Source organism: Ochlerotatus camptorhynchus, unplaced genomic scaffold (genome assembly GCF_037179485.1).
Source record: "Ochlerotatus camptorhynchus isolate MF236.1 unplaced genomic scaffold, CSIRO-AGI_Acam_v1.1 ptg000196l, whole genome shotgun sequence".
NCBI classification, from domain to species: Eukaryota; Metazoa; Arthropoda; class Insecta; order Diptera; family Culicidae; genus Ochlerotatus; species Ochlerotatus camptorhynchus.
In genome coordinates, this window is record NW_027040686.1 from 1,547,347 (window position 1) to 1,568,708 (window position 21,362).

At 38.5% G+C, this 21,362-nt stretch overlaps 4 protein-coding genes across 4 annotated transcripts; 3 read left to right on the forward strand and 1 right to left on the reverse strand.

Annotated features, from left to right (window-relative positions):
* Positions 1 to 4,689: 4,689 nt before the first annotated feature.
* bc10 lies at positions 4,690 to 7,665 on the reverse strand. Its single transcript, XM_065223679.1, has 2 exons — positions 7,036 to 7,665; positions 4,690 to 5,570 (listed from the first exon to the last, which is right to left on the reverse strand). Exon 1 carries the CDS (start codon positions 7,329 to 7,331, stop codon positions 7,092 to 7,094), a length of 240 nt encoding a protein of 79 aa, XP_065079751.1. The 5' UTR covers positions 7,332 to 7,665; the 3' UTR covers positions 4,690 to 5,570; positions 7,036 to 7,091.
* Positions 7,666 to 13,628: 5,963 nt separating this feature from the next.
* LOC135702680 (uncharacterized) lies at positions 13,629 to 15,581 on the forward strand. Its single transcript, XM_065223707.1, has 8 exons — positions 13,629 to 13,653; positions 13,701 to 13,817; positions 13,876 to 14,003; positions 14,072 to 14,368; positions 14,477 to 14,654; positions 14,713 to 14,841; positions 14,899 to 15,057; positions 15,112 to 15,581. The coding sequence occupies exons 1-8, from the start codon at positions 13,629 to 13,631 to the stop codon at positions 15,579 to 15,581; spliced, it is 1,503 nt and encodes a 500-aa protein (XP_065079779.1).
* A 2-nt stretch (positions 15,582 to 15,583) lies between these two features.
* Positions 15,584 to 16,680, forward strand: LOC135702682 (uncharacterized). Its single transcript, XM_065223708.1, has 3 exons — positions 15,584 to 15,754; positions 15,830 to 16,312; positions 16,669 to 16,680. The coding sequence occupies exons 1-3, from the start codon at positions 15,584 to 15,586 to the stop codon at positions 16,678 to 16,680; spliced, it is 666 nt and encodes a 221-aa protein (XP_065079780.1).
* A 2,433-nt stretch (positions 16,681 to 19,113) lies between these two features.
* DNApol-alpha50 (DNA primase small subunit) lies at positions 19,114 to 20,700 on the forward strand. The gene is made up of 3 exons (XM_065223680.1): positions 19,114 to 19,357; positions 19,419 to 20,373; positions 20,433 to 20,700. Exons 1-3 carry the CDS (start codon positions 19,222 to 19,224, stop codon positions 20,626 to 20,628), a joined length of 1,287 nt encoding a protein of 428 aa, XP_065079752.1. The 5' UTR covers positions 19,114 to 19,221; the 3' UTR covers positions 20,629 to 20,700.
* The last annotated feature ends 662 nt before the right edge of the window (positions 20,701 to 21,362 follow it).

A 21,362-nucleotide genomic window follows, 5' to 3' on the forward strand; every position in this document is an offset into this window, starting at 1 on the left:
TTCCGAGTTTTTTTTTATTTATTCAAAGGGGGGATGTTTCTCAGAGTCTTAAACTATGTTAATCGTCGATCGAGTTTCCACTTGCTGCAATTACGGCCTCCACACGCTTTCGGAATGCACGACAGGTTCTAATCATGGGTCAATGTTTGTCTGAGGCTTGCTGAACTCGGGTGGTGTTTAGAACAGGCCTTGACCTTCATGACGCGCCATATTGAGTAATCCAGCGGATTAAGATCGGGGCTGGATGGCGGCCACATATCCTTCGCCCAGAACGGAAGATGTTCCTGCAACCACTTCTGAGTGCGGTTCGAGGTGTGGCACGGAGCCCCATCTTGTTGAAATACAACATTTGGATTCGGACCGTACTGTTCTTTGATCCACGGAAGAACATACTTACTTAAAACCCCGATGTGGACCTCCGTGTTGACCTTGTCGCCTTCTAGAATGAACACCGGGTCCATTTTTTTCCATCGGAAGCCACCAATCCAAACACCATAACGCTAGCAGGATGCTTGGTCAGATACACGTTCTTGTGCTCGTCGGCCACGTATTTTACCGGAAGAGAACTAATATACCGGTCGGTTCTGGAATTTGATACGGGATCGACGGTAAACATGCTCTCGTACCGTGAAGAATCGCGAGATGCGAAGAGCTGGACGGGTCCGAGTGTTGTCATCCTAAACAGCTCCCAGTGAATCATTCGAGGCGATGATTCGGATCCGGAGCTGAGCTGATAAGCTGGAGAGCTGCATTTCGCTTTTCAGTTATTTGCTTTTGTGCGGATCTTCCGCTCCCCCAGAGAATGATGGTAGAAGAGGTGAGAGCACATATGCTCGAGGCTTAACATCAGCAATTAGAGTCGGGTAGATAAATAAATTGGATAATACCAGAAGAAAATTAATATCGTGTAGCATATCGTGTTGTATTACGCGCGCGTCTTGGTTTACGCGGTGACTATTCAATGTGTAAGTGGAGTAATGAGTCCTTTTTTGAAAAGTTCCGCTATGAGTGATGGATTGGATGGTTTAGACTTTTGATATCAGTGAGCTGATGAGCTGCGGTTCCTAAAGAATGAACCGCGGGTCATCAGCTCACTTAAGAGAACCGGGTCTATAGAACAGCTCGGGAGTGGATCACCCATCTCTACTACAACGTAGAGCGAACTACGAAACAATACAGGGTCTTCAAACAGTGAATATCCGAGAATTCTTTTGCAGCACAAAAACTAAAACTAAAAGTAACAGTAGATTTTCTCTTTAGAGATGTTCCGGCAATTGTGTAATCAGAGTGTACCCCATTAGGCATAAATACGTTAGGCATACGGACGTTAGGCATACGGACGTTAGGCATAATGGACGTTAGGCATAAAGTCATTAGGCATAATGGACGTTAGGCATAATATACGTTAGGCATAATGGACGTTAGGCATAAAATACCTTGCTGCTGTGCAACTCTAGAAACCTGCTTAACCTGTAAACCTGTAAACAACGCTTAAATTAGGCTTAGCGTTGAATAAAAAATGATACAAGTTAAACAAACATAGTTTATTTAATAAGCACAGTTTGGAATCCATTATTTATCATATCATAAGTGACGTATCTACATATTTACTTAGATCCATGATTAGTAGCGATAGTGGTTAAGTAATCTTACAATGAAAACTCAGCTTAGTTTTGAACTATATCTTGAAATCAATCGCATCTGGAAATAAAAAAATCACACATTTGTTGTAATATATTCTTACACACATATTGCAAAAGTCAAAGAAGAAAAGGTTTTCCTCAAAGAACAGCTCATGAAATAAAGAATGGTGAATTCTGTGATTTTTCATTCAATAACAAAAAAACAGCCAAGGTTGAATAAAATATGATGCCAAAGAACAGCTCATGAAATCAAGAATGGTTAATTCTGTGGTTTTCAATTCAATAACAAAAAAACATACCTGCTGCTTCCAGGATTTCCTGCCATACTTTTCGATACAACGATTCTGATTTTGTTGTCATCAGAATGAAAACTAGCGGAACCGTCTGCTGATGTGAGGGAGCGATACTTCCATGAACAGTGACGAGTTGCCGAAACAAACAAGGAACCGTGGCAAACGTACCATCTGTAACCCAATACTTTGCCTGTCCAAGACGTCGTTCATGAGTTCCAAAAATTAAGGCTCTTTCATTATTGTCACCGAAGTCAACAATCAATAGACGGTCTCCATTATCATCCTTCTGGAATTCATCCGGTAGATTATGCCTAACGTCCATTATGCCTAACGTCCTTTATGCCCAACGTCCATTATGCCTATCGTACATTATGCCTAACGTCCGTATGCCTAACAACCGTATGCCTAACGTCCGTATGCCTAACGACCGTATGCCTAACGTCGTGCACCCGTGTAATCAAATGATATGACGGAGCGTTTACGTCCAAAGGAAATTAATGATCATTTGTTGGCATTCAAACTCAGGCGATTAGTTGCGCACCGTTTATAAAAAGGTTAAGGAAATGTGCATCTTCATGACAGGATTACCGGATTTTTTCGCTTAAGGAAGTTCAAGATTTTCTTGCATCGTTCGACTCGTAGTTCCCGGATGCGGTTGGTAATCATGTGAGTTTTTTCTTCCGTGCCTTCGACTTCGACCCGCAATCTTCCTTTACGATCTTCCGTGCCGTAAAGTCACTGATCCCGTGTTCCTTTGCCTTTTTCCTTATTGAACGCACTAGATTCACCCGAATCTTCCTTTTGATAGCAGTGATAACCCTCGGAACCCGAGCTGACCTCGGACGACCTGTGGCCACCTTCGCGGATAGTTGTCCTTTCTTTTCTCGGTCTAAACCCCTTTTGACGGTCCACCGGGACACTCCCACGGCGATTGAAATGTATTTTTGCGACATTTGCGCGTGGGACAAATCACGAATACGCTGCCACTTCGTCATGGTGCAACTGTCAAACTAAGTAAATCATTTTCTTTTATACACAGCCTACTACGGTATGAGCTATAGGTTACGTGCATGCAAAGAAAACCAAGGCATTGTATGCACAGGTGAAACGGGGACCTTATTTGAACGATGGTGCAAACATTATCACGCATACGGTATATATAATACTAGCTGAGTGTGCCCGGCCTTGCTCGGGATTCAATATTAGCTTGAGTTTATGCGCCAATTACAAAAAGCATGCTATATTGTACGTAGCCCCTTATCTAAGGGACTACCCTCTATGACCTCCACATGCCAAATTTGGTTCCATTTGCTTGATTAGTTCTCGAGTTATGCAGAAATTTCTGTTTCATTTGTATGGGAGCCCCCCTTTACAGAAGGGGCGGGGTCTCGAACCATCATAAGAACCTTTCCCAACCCCAAAAACCCCTGCATACAAATTTTCACGCCGATCGGTTCAGTAGTTTCCGAGTCTATAAGGGTCAGACAGACAGACAGTCAGAAATTAATTTTTATATAGGGGAAAAATGACGGCTTCGGCATGACAGACTATTTTCGGCAACCTAAATTGAAACACTATTTTCACTGGATTTTCTTACGAAAACACTTCGCTGAATGCATGCAAACGATTCTTTACGCTTTCAGCTTCAATTCGACTATATTTTTACCACTGAGAAAAAGCAATCTAGCAAGGTTTTCTTGAAATGCAACACACGCACTACAAATTGTAGCTGATTTCGAGTTGACGATAATAGAACAGCAGATTTACATGCAGTTCAAATGGAACGGTTGCCGAAGAAAAACTGGTTGCCGACAATACTCGCTCTCACTAGAGAAGATTGGAGCTTTGTAAAAGCGTTTCAAAACAGTTTTTGACAATTCTTTCGACTGAAATTGTTAGAGCAGCTGGCAGCAAAAGATTGTAAACAAACCAATACTGCATATGAGTGCGTTCCTTAGAGAAAAAGGCTATAGAAAGATGGTCGCTGCTTAGGTTGCCGAGAATACGTAAATTCCCCTATATATAGATAACGGGTGTTCAATAAAAAATGAGAATTTTTTCAGTCATATAGCTAGTAAAAAAAAAATTTCAACGAATTCAGTATTTTTTATTAAAAACATAATGTTTATTCTTCAAAAAAACGTCAAAGAATATTGGAGAAGGGGCCCTCGTGAGCCGTACGACGCAACTTAGTCGCGATGCTCTCACAAGAGCGCTAGACGGCACTGAAATCATTCTCTTTTTTTTTTATTGAACACCCGTTAGATAAGAGATAAGATAAGAGAATAATTTAGCTGACAGAGAAAAATTGTCCGATCTAGCATGGAATTCCTTTCTAGCCGAGACATCATGATCTTGGGATTGATTGAATCAATGCCGAACCACTTTACCACATTAATCAATTAATTAATAACCCGACAGTAATGGGCGATGGATTTCTTTTGCAGTTCTCTCAGTGATGAGAAACATCAAGTGCATACATGCCGCACCAACGACCAGTTCGATTATCAAATGATGTTGCACAGTTGTTTTTATTGACCTTCATCTTTCGTTCCTAATTCGTTTTACCTAGCAGTTTTGCTTCGGGTAAATGACGACTTCGGCACTTCTTAACCTATTATCGTCAGGGGCTAAATGAATGTAGTCCTTGAGCGCTGATTTTGTGCGTGAAGCTGCATCATATTCAGCATCGTTTTACAAAACAAAAATAACACTCTAAGACTTCATTGCAGCCGTCATTTACCCTAATTAGATTTTTGTTTTCAAATTGTTCAACACGCTAACCTAAGGGTCAAAGTTAATACAAAAATAAATAGTACAAGATTATGTGCAGTAATATTTACACTATGCATTGAAAACGGGGTTTTCCGTGTTTGCACGTACCTATCATTCTTTTCGCTCTTTTGTTATGTTTTATCTCCAATGGGGAAGTGGGCGAGAGGAGAGTGTGAGAGAGAATATATCAAACCGGTCTGCTTGTTGTTGTGTTCCATCGATTCGCTTTTATTAAGGTAGGTCAGTCAGGAGCTTTCGCGAGACTTCAGACTACTTCGGCACCAATGGGTTTTGATTAGCTTAGAAAAATCAGTTTCACTCTCTTCTTGGTACTGACTAATTCACGCAACGAGAACGATCTAAACGGGTGGCTTTCTACGGTATTAATATAGATAAAGTTTAAAGACAAATCCGTAGCTCTGCGCACATCGTACGTCTCGCTTCTCCTGCGGTAGCGTTGTTGATATTTTTGATTGTGATTATTACTCCTCACTACCTGTTTTTTTTTTCTTTTTCTACTGAGTCAGTGTGTAGAACATATATTGGTACTACTCGAACTCGTTTACCTATTCACTACAAGTTAGAGACCCAAATGGTTTCTCCTTGCAATGGCTTTTGTTAACACGTTTGATTCACCTTTTTTATGCTTGCGACGAAGTTCTACAAAATTGAAACTAGAATATACACACTTTGGTTGATGAAATTTCTCACTTCGATTTCGTTTTGTATTCGATTCACATACATATGTATCATTTTGTTATTATCATAGTTTAAAATTAGGACAAACACTTACATTATAGTTTTCAACAGTTTTCCATTAAAAAATCAGAGGATTATGATTGCTTGTAGAGGGTGTGACCTGGAGGAAGAGACAGATACAATTATAGAAATCTTTTAATTTATCGATTATTCATAATGGGATTTCTAGTCTTCGTCAGACTTATATATAAACTTTAGATATTATTGGCAGGCATTAGAAAATTAGTTGGTTAAACGCACATATATTGTGTTTGAGACCATCCACACGAACATTCTTAACCTTTGAGAACTCGAACCAAAAAATAAATTACCTACTGTACTTTTGAACTCGCTCAACATGAAACTAAATATGTTGAATGAAATGTAATACCTACACACTTAGAAATTATCGCCGACTTCGGTCATTTTTACCGAAATCTGAACAGCTGAGCTATTCGGTAAAATTTATGTAATTTAATTCAATTGCTTTTCAGCTACTTTGAAACTAAATCTCCACTAAAATGACAAGATTTAATCATTTAAACAAGGTTGAACATGTTTTGATATTATTTTCAAATTCAATTGATTTCGGTAAAATTTACGGGAACACGGAAACAAAATTTTAGTGCGTATGTCCAAAAGACCAATGATTCCCGGAAAACATTTTCCCTGAACGCTTGAGGCGAACCAGCCCCTGGCTGCAAACCTCCTTAATAAAGAAAACTTAACATTCCCTGAATGACATTTCTGTTTTTTTTTATTTACTTAGCCGAATCAATGAAGGCAATGTTGGCAACGAATAAGTTATCAAGCAAAGAAAGGATATTTCTAAAAACCAACACCTTTCAAGAAGTCTTACTTCATGTTTCATCCACAAGGCCAAACATAACAAAAACTATAGAACTAGAAAGAACTGCTCATGTTTAGAAGAATGAAAAATTTCCTACGAATATCAAATTTGGAAGGAAAGTCGGACAATCATGTTGTACAACGTGTGAGTACTGAAAGGTTAAAAAATTACGACGAATTTGCCTGTTTTTATTTTAATTGAAGCTCTTCTATGTTTCTGGAAGATTCCAAAACTTTCTCTAAAAGGTCTTTGAACATCCCTTAAAAGTATTCAACTTATGCAACAATCTTTTTTGTGTAGTTGCTAAAACAAATGATTAATAGAGAAAATCAATAGTATTTCAATTGTTTTTCAATAGTTGCTCAGTTCAAATCTCAAGAATTCATATGGACGAGAATAATGAGCACTTTTAAAACTGTTGTGTCAACGCAGTCAAAAACTATGCACCTACGCTGTTTCGCATTATTTGTATTGTTTTTACTTTTACTTTTTACAATTCGATTAAACTGGAATGAGCGAATAAATTTAACGAAGCCGTTTTTAAAGAACTGCCGGCCAGAGCCTATCTAATGGTTTATCTGCAAAATCATCAGGCGATAGCATTAAAATCTTAATTAAAGGTACCACCCGTAAGGCTTTCGATGACTAAACAGCCGAAGCTACGCTAGCTCATCCATTAATATAAAAACATTCCAATTAAAAACAATAACAACATTAAAGCGAACTGCCTACTGACCTTTGGAACCAAGCGCACCATCAGCAATGCTTCTTCTAGGTTCTACTGCTCTGTCACTAGCCATTGTCGCATGCATGCCCCTCGCAGTTGCCCCAGAACAGGCAATTCCCGACACCGCTGTTGCAGATCAGGAACACCGCCGCCAAAAACACCAAACTGCAGATCGTGCACGGTTTACGCTCCAGGAAGAATCCGATCAGGTAGAGCACTATGAACATAACATGCGTCTGCATCAGGGCCGGGTTCGTCGGTTTCGGAATCAACAGCACCGGAATCAAACATTGCAAGCAGTACATGTCCCCGTTTCGGTCTTTATGTTGCTTTCCTTCCTTTTAAACTACAATGCAATGTTTGTTTTCGAGTTTCCTCCGCGCACAATATTTTGATCTCGATGAATCACTTTGGCCACTTCTTTTTCACTGTCACTCATGCACCACCCGACTGGTTGCTTCGCATTTGGTAATGCTACTCCGACAGCGTAATTGCCTCGCCATTTAATGCACTTAGCTTCGAACGAACGCCTCGCGAATGCCAAACGAAATTAAAATGATTTTCCATCAAACTTTGAACCGAAGCAAAACTTTCATTGATACTCTTTTGTTTTAGAGGTGAGCTCCCACAAATTCTTGTTCTTTTCCGTCTGACAGCTGAGCACCATCTGCGAATTTTTGTTGACAACGTTCGAATGTTGCGTTGGACGCGTCAGAAATATCGAATCGCTCTGATGCTTGTGCTGTCAGCATCGAGGTCAGCATCGTCAGTGCGCGTTCACAAATAAAGCTAACAGCAAAAGATACAGTTCGACACTGAGCATTCATTAGGGCCAATGACCAAATACCACAGACAGACATAGAAATTAAAAAAAAATGCTCCAAAAATGGCAAGTGTGTTCTTGTCCTTCTGCCGATCAAAGTTGGCTCGAACCAGACCCCCTGACCCTGAAGGTGATACTCTAAGGAAGCCTTAGCGTGAAACTTTAAAGGCACAAATGTCAGCTTATACAAAACATACAAATTTGAAATTACTACTCCTTGTTTGCTGTGCTACTAAAAACAGAGAGTATCAATTTCAAATTTGTATGTTTTGTGGAAGGTGACATTTGTGCCTTTGACGTTTCACGCTAAGGCTTTCTTAGAGTATCTAGAGTATCACCTTCACTCTTTGGAATTTATAGAGACAGATAACATCGCTAATAGGTTTGTGACGATACAACGTTGAACTGCAGCGTTGAAAGAAAACACGCACACCAACATCTATGCATGTAAGAACCTACACCACCGAGCGGAGGGTACAGTGCAAATCAAAACACGAAGTGGTGTCATCACTCAGCTCTGGTAGCTTCAGTTTGGTATTCCGGTGGCGTTGACAAATACCTTCTTTATAAAATCGGAAAATAATCATTATTCTAACGTAATTTTTGAATAGATGCGTGCAGCGTTGGCCAAGGAAGACGGCATATTTATTTATAAAGCAATAATTTAAATACGAGTTTTTCGAAATATACTTTGTCGTGACCGGACCGAGGATTCCAGCCTCGGTCATGGCTACACGAATCTCGGCTGCTACGGCCGCTCCGCTTTCATTACTGCTGCTGCTACTATTGTTGTTACTGCTGCTGCTGTTGTTACTGCTGCTGCTGCTGCTGCTATCCGTCGCTTCCAAAGTTCGTTACAAGAATGTCTTCAATAAATTTAGGTAGCTCATATTTATACCATCCGTTTTTGACATAGGACTACGTCTTTGATTTCTATATGGGGGTACACTTTGTGAAAACCGAAAATGGAACATGTAACAAATTAAGAAAGATTTTGAACGTTAATAACTCAGCTGCCCCTGGTCCAATTTCAAAAAATTTATCACCAATCGATCAGAAATATGGCTACGCATCGATAACAATTCCGAATGTTGATTTTCAACAAGAAACTATTAAAAAACTGGTAATTGTCCAGCATTGTCCAAAAGCGTCGAATTAACTAACAAATCCACCAATTACCTACATTCATATGCTGCTTCCCCAGCACAGTCGTCAGAGAGTAGTAAGTAGACGAAACAAGTCGAATTGGCATTCGCCTCCGATCCTCGGGCGTGTGCGAATAGAGAGGATGGAATTGCGTAATATTTTGCACACTCATCGCCATACTCAGAACCACACACTCCCAAAGACCACACCACTGTGTGGTGGTGTTCGGTCGTCGAAATTAGTAGCAGCAGTAGCAGTGCTTTCAGCGTGTGGCGTTGAAAATTGTTCTCCAGTAACAACGAAAGTCTGCCTGCAAGCAGCGAGCTGCAGAGCCCACATAAGCAACCATTAAAGGAGGAAGAAGCTGCACCGCTATGCTATGGACCGGAAACAGTAGCTCTTCGTGAGTCGCTGCGGGTCGGTCATCTATGCCAAGTGGGTCACCCTCACTCCAAACGACATACAGCTCGACAGCCTTATCCGTGTTAACACCCAGCTCAGAATTACTCAACCATCACTACAAAACGGTCCTTTTCAGGGCCAACAAAAATTTGTTAAAGAGTATTATTTGGACATTGGTCAAGGTCATCAGTTCCCGCAAGCAGCTAGCTATCAAGGCTCAACCTGTCTATAGAAGGTGTGGAATTGTAGGCCTGAATATATTGGTGCAATTAGTTTTTCCTCGGCTTTCATTCCGCACGATTTGTTTCTTTCGTTTAATCAATCACCCTTGTAGTGACGTCGAAAAGATTGTTTCAATCGGCGCTTACATATGAAATTTAATGTGGATTATAGATTTTTTTTGTATGTAACCAAAATTTATGAATGGTCTGCCATTAAATGTTGAGATAATTTGTTGATTATTGAATTATCACACTGTATACGATGAAAAAGCAGCCTGTTTGTGAGTTTTTGCCTGTTTTCAAGTAAGGAGTTATCATAAAAAAACAAATCGCCAGCTGGTATTTCCCGGCGACTTTACAAATAAATAAAATCAAACAAAATCATCATGTAGAACTAACTAGGATTTGTTTTACATCATATTTCACAAAATTGCTTTCGAGTGTTAAGACATCGTCTCCCGCAAACTTTACATTTTTACCTCTACCAACACATACATCAGGGCTAGATAGATCTCCACAGGATCTATAGAATCCACGCAATTTCGAAAAACCAAAATGCACAGCATTACGAAAAGAGGTCAGGTTTCGACCAATAGCAGATAGATTTTAATTCTAAACAAGCCAAACGATTGGAAATTTATCTACCAATCTGCTAAAATAAAAACTTAGTTAATTTTAAATAGGTCACTATTGAAAAATACCAAATGTCCAACTGTTGTAATGGTGATCAAAATTATCACCGAATGTCTGCAAACAGCGCATTCCCTAACACAGACTTAAAAATAGAATTCGATGCGGTCCCACTGAACGGTGTTCATTCAATCACCGTAAGTGGTGATGTCTAGTCCAGCAGCAGCAGTAGTAGCAGCAGCAGCAGCAGGAGTGCTTTCAACAACAACAACAATGAAAGGCTGCCTGCAAGCATTGAGCTGCAGACCTCATATGAGCAATCATAGAGAAGGAGGAAGAAGTCCCACCGCTAGGCAAGGATCGGAATCAGTAGCTTGTTGTGCTCAGCTCAGCATTACTCAATCATCACTACAAAACGGTCTTTTTCAGGACCACCATAAATTTGTCAAGAGTATTATTTGGACATTTGTCAAGGTCATCAGTTTCCGCAAGCAGCTTGCTATCAAGGCTCAACCTGGTCTCTATATAAGGTGTGGAATTGTAGGTTCGAATGTATTGGTGAGATTAATCATCGTCCGACCATTTTCCAGAACACGCTGGTAGAAAGTGTTAAAAATCCATATAGAATTTGAGAGAAGTGGGAATAATTCACTTTGGGTGTATATTCAGTCCCCAGAAAGCCAATAAAATCAAATTTGTGAGAAAATTAGCTCTCACGAGTTCAATCTCTCGAAGTCTCTCCTTTTTTACATATTCTACACAAACGTTACTTACCGCCCCGCCCCATTCATATAATTTGGAAGGAAATCTTGTGAGGGGTGAATGGAATACACTTCAATACCAAAATGCACAAAACTTAAAAATTCATAAATAACAAAAAAAATCAAAATACACCTTTTAAAGTCGGGTAGATGAATCGAAAATACTCAAGTTGACAGTCTCTTGGATTCTCTTCATCATCTTTCTCTTTGAAATAAATACTACAAATTTGATACGCTTACAAATAAAAAAACGGAAAGAGGTAAGATAATTGATGATTGATCAATTAAAAGAACTAAATGTTCATATTTGTTCCGTCCACTAGCGGTCCTACGTCAAGCTTCCGTTCGTGCCCCAAGGCACAGACCCTTCTACTTTTTTCCTCATTTATCCAGCACTGCTTGCTGTGTCAGGATTTCCTTTCACATCTGTCATGCTTCACGCTAATTTAGCTCAACTCAAATGGAGTGTTGCATTACTTGACACAACTCTCAAGTATTTTATTTATTTATTTTATTATTTTTATTATTCCACCCCTAATAAAAAATAACCATAAACGAACGATAACCCTAATCATTGAACTATTCCACAAATGGTTTGGATGATACCCAGAACACGTCGTTAAGCAAATTAACCATACAATTTTTATTAGGGACATCAACCGTATCTACCACATACTTCTATGCTTATAAAGATTATGTTGAGCAACAGATTCACAAATCATCCATTTTCGATTACTTTTTCGAAGGGATGTATCTGCTATTGTAAACAATGCATCTTACTGATACCGGTGGTGATATTGGAAACTCGTTCACTCGAAAGTAAAACATTACAAGTCCAGCTTGGGTGTGTTCTCAAGCGTTTCTGTTGCGTATAACGTGGTAATGATTGAAAATCGATACAATCGTTACAAAGTAAGAATGTTGCAATTGAATCGGCTGGCATATGTCATACTGACACCTGTCATTTATTGAGCCCTGGTAGTGAAGTTGGCGGGGGACTCCTCACAGTTTCAATGTGTATTCACTTGATGTCACTGCGATCACATAAGGGTAGTGTATCCATTACCTTGTACGAGGAATTAATGGGATATCTTGTTAATTAAATATTTTTGCACGAACCCCTCATTTTATCTGTCAAACTTTCATAGAGATAGCTGACGTTTGTCGAACGCACACAAAATTACGTATACGTATACGAAAAATGTTTTCATCGGAAAAAAAACTTCATAGTGGAAAATTCTCCTGATGAAAACAAATCACTGACACAAGCACACTTTAGCAATCACTAAATGAATAAAAAAAAACATAGTGTAGTGCTAGAATTTCGACTATAATGGGGTACGTTCATCGATGTACTTGGGACTGAAATGTCATCCGGTTGAGGTTAACGCCGGAAAAACTTTTAATCATTCGAATTTAACTTAAATTTGCACGGCGAACGAGAATGACTCAAATTAGAGTTTAGTTCACTCATAATCGCCAAAAGTGCAGGAACTCAGCGATGAGTAAATTTGCCTCATGTTTTCCCAGGTTTTTCCAGGATTTTCCAGGGAAAAATTCCCGAACTTGAGAAAAGTAAAGATTCACGGAGAAGAATGAGTCTAGTTTGAAACAACCAAAAATATGGTTGAAGTTCAAATTAATATTCTTGTTGAATCAAAGTCAATATTTTTTTGTTGCAAACCAGTGAGTTAATTTGAAATAAACGACTTTATCACCTGGTTTCTACCCATATAATCGTATTGTCTCAACATAAATTTTGGTTGATTCAAACTAAGGGTATAGTTATTTTCAAACATAAACAGATTTGTTTAAACCAAAACTTAGGTTGTTAGATACGTATTATCCTTAACTTTTATCTTTGTTTGAATCAACGTAGATGTTAGGTATAAACAAACTAAATTTTAGGTTGGGTAAATACCAACCTAAAAAATATTTGGAAACGAACCAACACTTCTGAAATTGCTTGTTTGCTGGCAAATCGTTTTCAATCGCAAGTCGCATTTACAACGGTAATGTGTTTAAATTTCAGTGAAATAAGTGAATACTCGCCTAAATAATCTACCTCAAGGTAAGAAAATATGTTTTCGGTAAAGGTAATCCACTGTTCGAGAAGAAAACCTTTTAAAAAGGACGATTAGAATGACTTGTTACTGAACTAATGGTAAAACTTTTATCTTGCGAAGTTATCTTTTTACATCCGGATTTTCGTTTTGATTGGGAGTGTTGGGATGAATTGTGTATTTTAATGGAACCAGTGGTACCTCAATGAAATATTTAACATATACAGAAATCATGTTCCGGAGAGACTGGTACCGATCAATTCAGTTTAGTGTTTTATTTAAAAGTACAGAAATTTTTCAAACAACGCGATGCGTTATTCAGTCCACCCACCCATGTGAGCATCCCGCACTCTGGTTCTGGACCTCCAGCCGCTCAAAAAAAAAAAACAACTGGTAGTAGGTTAAATAGCAGTATGATATTGATTTTTCCTCTAACCAACGGCCAGAAGTCCAAGCTGGAGAACATGATGGTCACGGTCACTATGCCCCTCTTACTCCTATATTTGTTTGTATTTCAATAAAAAATGGCATATGCACATGTTCGTTTAGAGTAGCCATGAATGACGAAAAAAGGCAGAACGGTTAGAAACTGGTTCCTCAGATGAATCGAACTCGGATGTTCTCGAAGACGATGTTAATGAGGAAGCTGACATATCGTACGAAGAAGTAAATTTCGAAAACCTCGCTCTCGTACAACTGCTGCAATGCTTCCGAGTGTCGATCGAAGTGATCAACAAGTTTCTTGGTAATATGTCAATCTCATTTATTCAATACATAACTTTAAGACTTGTTTTATAATGCAGTAAACGGATATGATTTGGAATCTCTCAAAATTATTGAAAGACAAGAAATTGAGGAACTTCTATGTGAACCGTACCTCGGAGATAGGACAAAGATTATCCATGGATTGAATTTTTGGAGAAAATCACAGGTAGCAACAGTTATTTTGCATTAAACAACAAAATTATGGAAAAGTGGAATTTAAACTTTTTTTTTTAGAATCTACCGACCGTGTCCTCTCCACTGAAGTCACTTCATAATCTAACCCAGATTAAAAATCAACCGGAAAACATTAAACGAGAAAGTCTTTCAGCACAATTCCTTGTTAATAATTCTGCCAGAGGAAAACAAATCCTTGAGAACTACAGCTCATTACATATTCTGACAAAATCACACAAGAAAATAATAACACATATTGTGGTTGACGAATTCAAAGACAACTTCGGCAAACTCTCCCATAATGAACTTCTGAGTCGAGCATCTGAGTTGAATGAACTATTTCCATCTGAATCAAAGGTGATTAGGTTTCTTTTAAGTTATTTTTTATTTATTTCTTATAATTTAAACTACTCATCAAATAGTACATGTGCCATACAAAATATTGTTTCATACATTTTTTTTCAGGACTCTTGGTACCAGCCAACATTTTCAATAATCGCAGGGAAAAAAATCAGAATTGGACGACTGCCGAAAGGATGCCTTTATGACAGAAATTGTAATTACACTAATCCCAAACCGATGCAACCGAAATCAAACGATAGTGAAAATATTACACCATCAAGTCCGTTCTCAGATGTCGATTGTAAGATAGTTTTATTTAAGGTCAAAGATTGCAATCTTACTATCGAAATTCATTTCAGGGGTTAAGTATCAACAAGCGAAGACGTGGATCAGACATCATCAAGACGAATGGCCTGCTGTAATGCAAAAATGGGCATCAACTAGCACTTTTCGAGTTTTCGAAATATCGAAGATAGAGCAACGGTCGTGTGAATTAATTTTGGAATTATTCCCGGCTCTCAGTAAGCCAGACGGGTATCAACTAGCCCGAATCGATTTCGACTCAAAGTTTCCAACAAAAAGTTCTGCTCTATTCGATAAATGGAATGAATTTATCATATCAGTGAAACCTATTATCGAGGCAGATGTGACTGATAAGTCTGGTAAAGTGATTCTTAGTTTGCTGGAAGGTGAATTGAACGAAGGTAAACGTTGTCTCAAATAATTTGAAATAAATTCATGTATTCTTTTGTGTTCAGATTGCCGGGATGCTACATACTCGTTGCTGATTCCATACATTCTACCGTGTGCTATACTAACCCTCTCGAATAAATCAAAGTGGAAACCCAGTTACATTGAAAATCGTAATAGTTTTGTGTTTTGGGTGAAGAATATAACGGACTTACAATCGAAAGTAGAAACCCACCACAAGTCACGTTCTAAGAATACGGGAATGCAACAGTGTCCATTGGTGATCGTCGTTGGACCTGATTTATCAACGTTGAACAGTTTCCTCGTATCCTTTGGAGGCGCTTTTTACCAGCTACCCACCTTCCTGAAGGCGTTGGACATTTGCTACAAACTCTACAAGATCTACAACTTGTCATTTGCTCCGGAATGTGCAGGATCTTGGAATCTTCTTAATTACGTTATTTACGGGTTCCAGCTTGAAAGCGCTTGTAGAGCGAAAATAATTTCGATCAGTAGTGTGATCAACGCCAGAAGTTAAATATGTTCAATTGTCCATCATCAAAGTGCCGATGGAAGGGTGCTTGCATTGATCAATATTTTCCCCACGTCCAACGGATGCACGACCCTTTGAATGGATACATGTGCCTACACAACTGTGGCCGTTTACTGACATCAATCACTAGTCTACGAAAACACGTGTTATTATGCAGAGGTAATAGTACATCAAAAGAACAATCTATCAAGGAAACAATCAACCATTTTGAACAAAAACTATCTGTTACCTGCGACCAAAATAAAATTGAGGCCGAAAATCAAAGCAGCTCTAGAGAAAATGTTCAAAGCGAAATTGAAATCGGAAATCAAAGCAGTTCCAGAGAAAATGATCAAAATGAAATCGAAGTCAGAAATCAGCTCCAAGACTCTATTGATACTGGAAAACTTGTGACTGTTGATGCAAATAGATTGAGTTTGAGCATGACCTTGAAATGGCTTAGTGAAAATGGAATGGCAAGAAAAGTGGCATTTGACATCAATAGAGATATTAAGCGGAATGTAATCGAGCCACTGAGTTCAGTAATTAACGATCTACAAATGGCTGGAGCTATGACAAATGAAGGTAAACAGTTGCTGGACTCGATGCTTGGAAGCTATAATTGCACATCAGAGTATAAATTCATACAGCAGCTGAAAACAGATGGATTTTACGAGGACCCGACGTTTTTTACTATCAATGAAGAGCTACTTCTATCGTCTGCGTGTCTTGAACGGGTATTACATTTGTTTATTTCTTTAAGTACGAAAGTATCGATAATAAGTTTCATTTTTTTAGGGTCATGAACATATACAGGGAGTGCTGATGCCAGTTAAGTTCATGCTACGAACATATTTGCAGACTGATGGAGTATTCAACACGATTATGAACAGTTTGAAGCTTTCGAAAGATGGAGTGATCCGCACATTGATCGACGGTTCTATATGGCAGGCGAGAACTGCAAAAATGTGTTGCAGAACCGTGATTCCCATCAATATATACTTCGATGATTTCACTACCAGCGATACTTCCTCTTGTCATTCAAAGTCAACATCTATTTGTGCCATATATCTGAATGTTCCATGTCTACCAGCTTATCTACTAGGGAAATTAAGTAACATTTTAACTGTAGGATTCGTCAAGAGCGAAGATAGAAAAAAGTTCAGTAACGATAAAACTCTTTCCAAATTGATTGATCTATTGATTGATTTAGAGGTAGAAGGCATCACAGCCAGAATTGAAGGAGAAGAGAAAAAAGTGTTCTTTGTTCTTGGGTTTATCCTTGGAGATAACCTAGGAGTAAATGGTATTTTAGACTATGTTGAAAGTTTCAGAGCTCATTTTTTCTGCAGAGTATGCAAAAGAAAACGCAGTCAGACGGAGACAGATGTTAAAGAATACCCAGAAGTTTTTCGTACTGTTGTTGGTTACGAACATGACGTTCGATTGAACATTGTTTCAAAAACAGGCATCAAAGCTCCTAGTACTTTCAATAAAATTCCGTCTTACCATGTCACTGATAACTTTGTTTTCGATATTATGCATGATATTTTCGAGGGAGTTGGAATTTATGATCTTCAGCATATGTTGTATTATTTTGTTTATACCAAACAGTATTTCAAACTTAGTGATTTTAACGAGAGAAAAAATAACTTCAATTACGGCATACACTATTCAAATAATATTATACATGATATTCAGGAGAATCAAATAAAAATGAAGAGAATCAAATGCACTGCCAGTGAATCTAAGACATTGATCACTTTCCTTCCGTTGATTATAGGCCCTCTAGTTCCTGAAAAAGATGATGTATGGCAGCTTGCATGCGCATTAGTGAAAATTGTTCACATTTCACTATTGAGAGAAGTTCCGTACGCATTAGTCAATGAGCTTAGATCGATCATAAAAGTTCATCATACTCAGTATGTAAAATTGTTTCAAGATACCCTAAAACCCAAACATCATAACTTAGTACACTATCCCAGTGCTATTTTGAAAGGAGGTGCTCTTCGATCACACTGGTCAATGAGATTTGAAGCTAAACATAGAGAGCCTAAAGCATATTGTAAAATTAACAGTAACCGTATAAATATGTGCTCATCTATAGCCATTAAAGCCAACTTCAAGTTTGCATACAATTGTATCAATAATAATTTCATAACTCCAAAATTTGCATATGATAATAGTCAAGTATATTTGAATCAATTCCAACCTCAACATGATCAGTACATTGATTTTAATTCATACAAAATTGATAAAACATCCGTTAAATTTTTAAAAAGTTTTTTTAAATGTGAAGCACTCTACAAAAGAGGATCAATATTCAGTATCCTCTTAAAGGAAACAATTAGCATTTTCGAAATAATAGAAATTTTTCTAAGCAACGATAGTGAATTGTTGATTCTATGTAAGAAGTTTCAGGTTACTAAGTTTAACGAACATTATCAATCCTATGAAATGCATACAAAAACTATAACTACGTTGGTGAACAACATAGAGTCCCGTGATTCTGAGCTTATTAATTTGCATAATGTAAATGGCACTACATATTTACGAACATGTAACTATTACAAAACTTAGAAGAGAAACAGAAATGTAATGTAAACATTATTGTATTTGCCAAGGAATATCTCAAGTCTAATTAATAAAATAAATCCCAGTAAAATATTCAAAATCTGTACAAGATTTGTACTGGCGGTGAACGCATAACTGTCCATGATCTATGCAATACGACTGTTTTGCTTCCATCGGCTGTCTAGATATATGAAAGAAAACACAAAAATTCAGCAGGGGTAATAAAAAAACATTTAATTCTAACAAATTTGTTGGTTGTATCAAACGAGATCGTTGGTTACTTCTAGCATTTCGTTGTTCATTTCAACCAACGAGTTAGTTGGCATTGAACTAAACTTTGTTCGGAATAAACTATATGATTTGTTTGAATTTACCTATGTTTTATCAGCTGTCAAAATCAAACAACCAACATTATGGTTATTTAAAACAAATGTTTGTTGAATTTAGGTTGGAAACAGAAACAATAAACAACCTCACATTTTAGTTTATTTCAAACATCAAAGTTTGTCAGGGTAAACTAAAAATATGTTTGTGCAATTTTCAACATGGAAATTTGGTTGAAGCAACCTAAAATATGGTTGTTTTTACCATACTTTTCTCTCCGTGTTGGATTCACTCAGTCTATTGGTACTACTCCAAGACTGAATAAAATTTTCGTCAATTTCCTCATTTTCCGGCAGATTTTTTAGGTTTTCCACAGAAAACCATGAGACAAATTTTACTCATCGCTGAGTTCCTGCACTTTTGGCGATTATGAGTGACCTAAACTCAATTTTGAGTCGTTCTCATTCGCCGTGTCAGTTATTGATTGATAGCGTGAATTTAATACAGTATTCTGGGTAAATTTCAAATTGATCTGAGGTAATTTGATTGAGAGTATAAGTGCTGTCAGAAATATCGATAAAATATCGACAGTGGTTTGTTTTCTCCAGTCGTGGCGCGAAAACCCGATGATCCGTCCGCATCAGCACACAACATTATTAAATTTTTTTAGCTGCATTGTATATTTTTCTGTGGTTCTTATTGTAATTTCGAACGAAGAAGTGGTTGTATTTATTTAAATTCGATCAAGATGCCCGAAGTACCCGAAGTCGACCAAAAAGTGGATGAAAAATTTAATCCAGACTCCCTGCAAGACCTGCTACCGATCTACTACAAACGTCTGTTCCCGCACTTGCAATTTTACCGATGGATGTCGTATGGTCTCTGTAAGTATTCTTGTGTTCAACGTTTCCAATCCATTCGAATCACAATTTTTATACTCTTCAGCCGAGGCATCCGTATTTGCAAATCGCGAGTTCTCATTCACCCTACAGGATGACATCTACATCCGATATCAATCGTTCGACAATCAGTCCGAACTGGAGAAGGAAATCTGCTCGAAAAGCCCATTCAAAATCGATATCGGAGCGGTGTACAACGTTCGACCGAAGGACCACCGTGCCAGTACGGTCATGAAGCCAGTCCAGCGCGAACTGGTATTCGATATTGATATGACGGATTACGACGAGATTCGAACGTGCTGCAGCGAGGCCAACGTTTGTCCCAAATGCTGGAAGTTTATGACTATAGCTTGCAAGGTAATCGATGCTGCCTTGAGGGAAGATTTCGGGTTTGAGCATTTGCTGTGGGTTTTCAGCGGTCGTCGAGGTATTCACTGTTGGGTTTGTGACAAAACGGCGCGGCATCTGGACACCAAAGGCCGATCGTCGGTTGCAGAATATTTGCACATTCTGATAAGCGGCGGAGAAGGATCAGTGACCCGGGTCAGTTTGGGTGATAGAATGCATCATTCCATCAAGAGAGCTCACAAGATCATCGAGCCATTGTTTGAAGATATTTGCCTGGTTGAGCAGAATATGTTCGGGGCGCCAGATGGGCTGCGGAAGCTTCTGGCAATGGTTCAGGATGAAGGAGTTCGGCTCGATTTAGATCGGAAGCTGAAACCGCACGAAGGTGATTCGAAGGCCATTTGGAAGGCTTATGTGAACTTTTTCGAATCATTCCGGATATCCGGCCACAATAAGGCAAGAAAATTCAAACACATCATCGAGGAAACGCAGCTGGCTTTCACCTATCCGCGAATCGATATCAATGTCAGTAAAGGATTTAACCATTTGCTGAAGTCTCCGTTCTGCGTTCATCCCAAGACGGGGAAGGTGTGCGTTCCGTTCAATCCTAACGTTGCCGAGAAATTTGATCCAATGCATGTTCCGAACATTACGTGAGTAGGAAAACTAATTTCGCTGAACATACACATACACATTTGTTATTCTTTTGCAGTGGTCTACTGAATGAAGTAAATGCCTTCGATGAAAAACTTACTGCCGACGGCGAAGAGGAACGATCGCGCATCAAGGACTACAAGAAAACGAGTATGTTCAAGGGTACGGTCATCTTTGAGGAGTTTCTTCGCAAGCTGGAGCAAACATTCAAGGGAAAAGCGATTCTGGCCAGTGATAAGAAAATGGAGTTTTAGCGCTTGGTTTCGTTTTTTTTTGTAATTTCTTGAAACATGATTTTTTATAAGTTTGGAATATAAACTACATACCACCATGCTACTTCTTGATTGTAAAAATACACCTACATTCTCTTAAATATTTATGTTCACTTGATACTTGATACGCCATGTATCTTTAATGTTCCATCTGTCAAATTTCAGTGAAAATTCAACAAATGGAACAGCATCAGAAGGTAACAACAGTAACTATCCATAATCGCAAATCAGTCCCATAAGTATAGGAAATCAAGAACAGATGGGCCCGTTTATCTCCGTGAAAACCCATATTTATCAACCGGGCAGGTGTATATAACCTTTGTTGCACAAGACAATCTCGTTTTCGATATTATCTAAAAAAAATAGGCCCTAATGTTTGTTTTTATTTGTCTCGGTTTCAATTCCTCCACAACCCAACTGAACGCCAATTGCTAGTTAAATTCGGAGGCCAGATCATGAATTAGAATTGCCAGAGTGAATGCATAAAAAAGAAGAAAGAGTTGGAATTAGAGCGTAACAGTTTTTGTTAACAATGACTTCCTTCGATGATTTTTTGGCCTATCAAGGCTTGTCCACGCAAACCAACATAACAATAGGGCAGGGGAAGTTATTCCCTACTCGATGGTGATGATGGTTTGCGTGGGTGAGCTGTTACGTACTAATTCCATCTATATCTAGATATGGTGTCTGTAGTGACTGAGACAACTGTTGGAAAC

Coding starts and splice junctions, on each gene's coding strand:
- bc10 (XM_065223679.1), bottom strand. CDS start 7,331: ATGTACTGCTTGCAATGTTTGATTCCGGTGCTGTTGATTCCGAAACCG.
- DNApol-alpha50 (XM_065223680.1), top strand. CDS start 19,222: ATGCCCGAAGTACCCGAAGTCGACCAAAAAGTGGATGAAAAATTTAAT. Junction 19,358..19,418: donor ATGGATGTCGTATGGTCTCT/GTAAGTATTCTT, acceptor TATACTCTTCAG/CCGAGGCATCCGTATTTGCA. Junction 20,374..20,432: donor ATGCATGTTCCGAACATTAC/GTGAGTAGGAAA, acceptor ATTCTTTTGCAG/TGGTCTACTGAATGAAGTAA.
- LOC135702680 (XM_065223707.1), top strand. CDS start 13,629: ATGAATGACGAAAAAAGGCAGAACG. Junction 13,654..13,700: donor TGACGAAAAAAGGCAGAACG/GTTAGAAACTGG, acceptor ATGTTCTCGAAG/ACGATGTTAATGAGGAAGCT. Junction 14,369..14,476: donor TATTTCCATCTGAATCAAAG/GTGATTAGGTTT, acceptor ATTTTTTTTCAG/GACTCTTGGTACCAGCCAAC.
- LOC135702682 (XM_065223708.1), top strand. CDS start 15,584: ATGTTCAATTGTCCATCATCAAAGTGCCGATGGAAGGGTGCTTGCATT. Junction 15,755..15,829: donor AACACGTGTTATTATGCAGA/GGTAATAGTACA, acceptor TCTGTTACCTGC/GACCAAAATAAAATTGAGGC.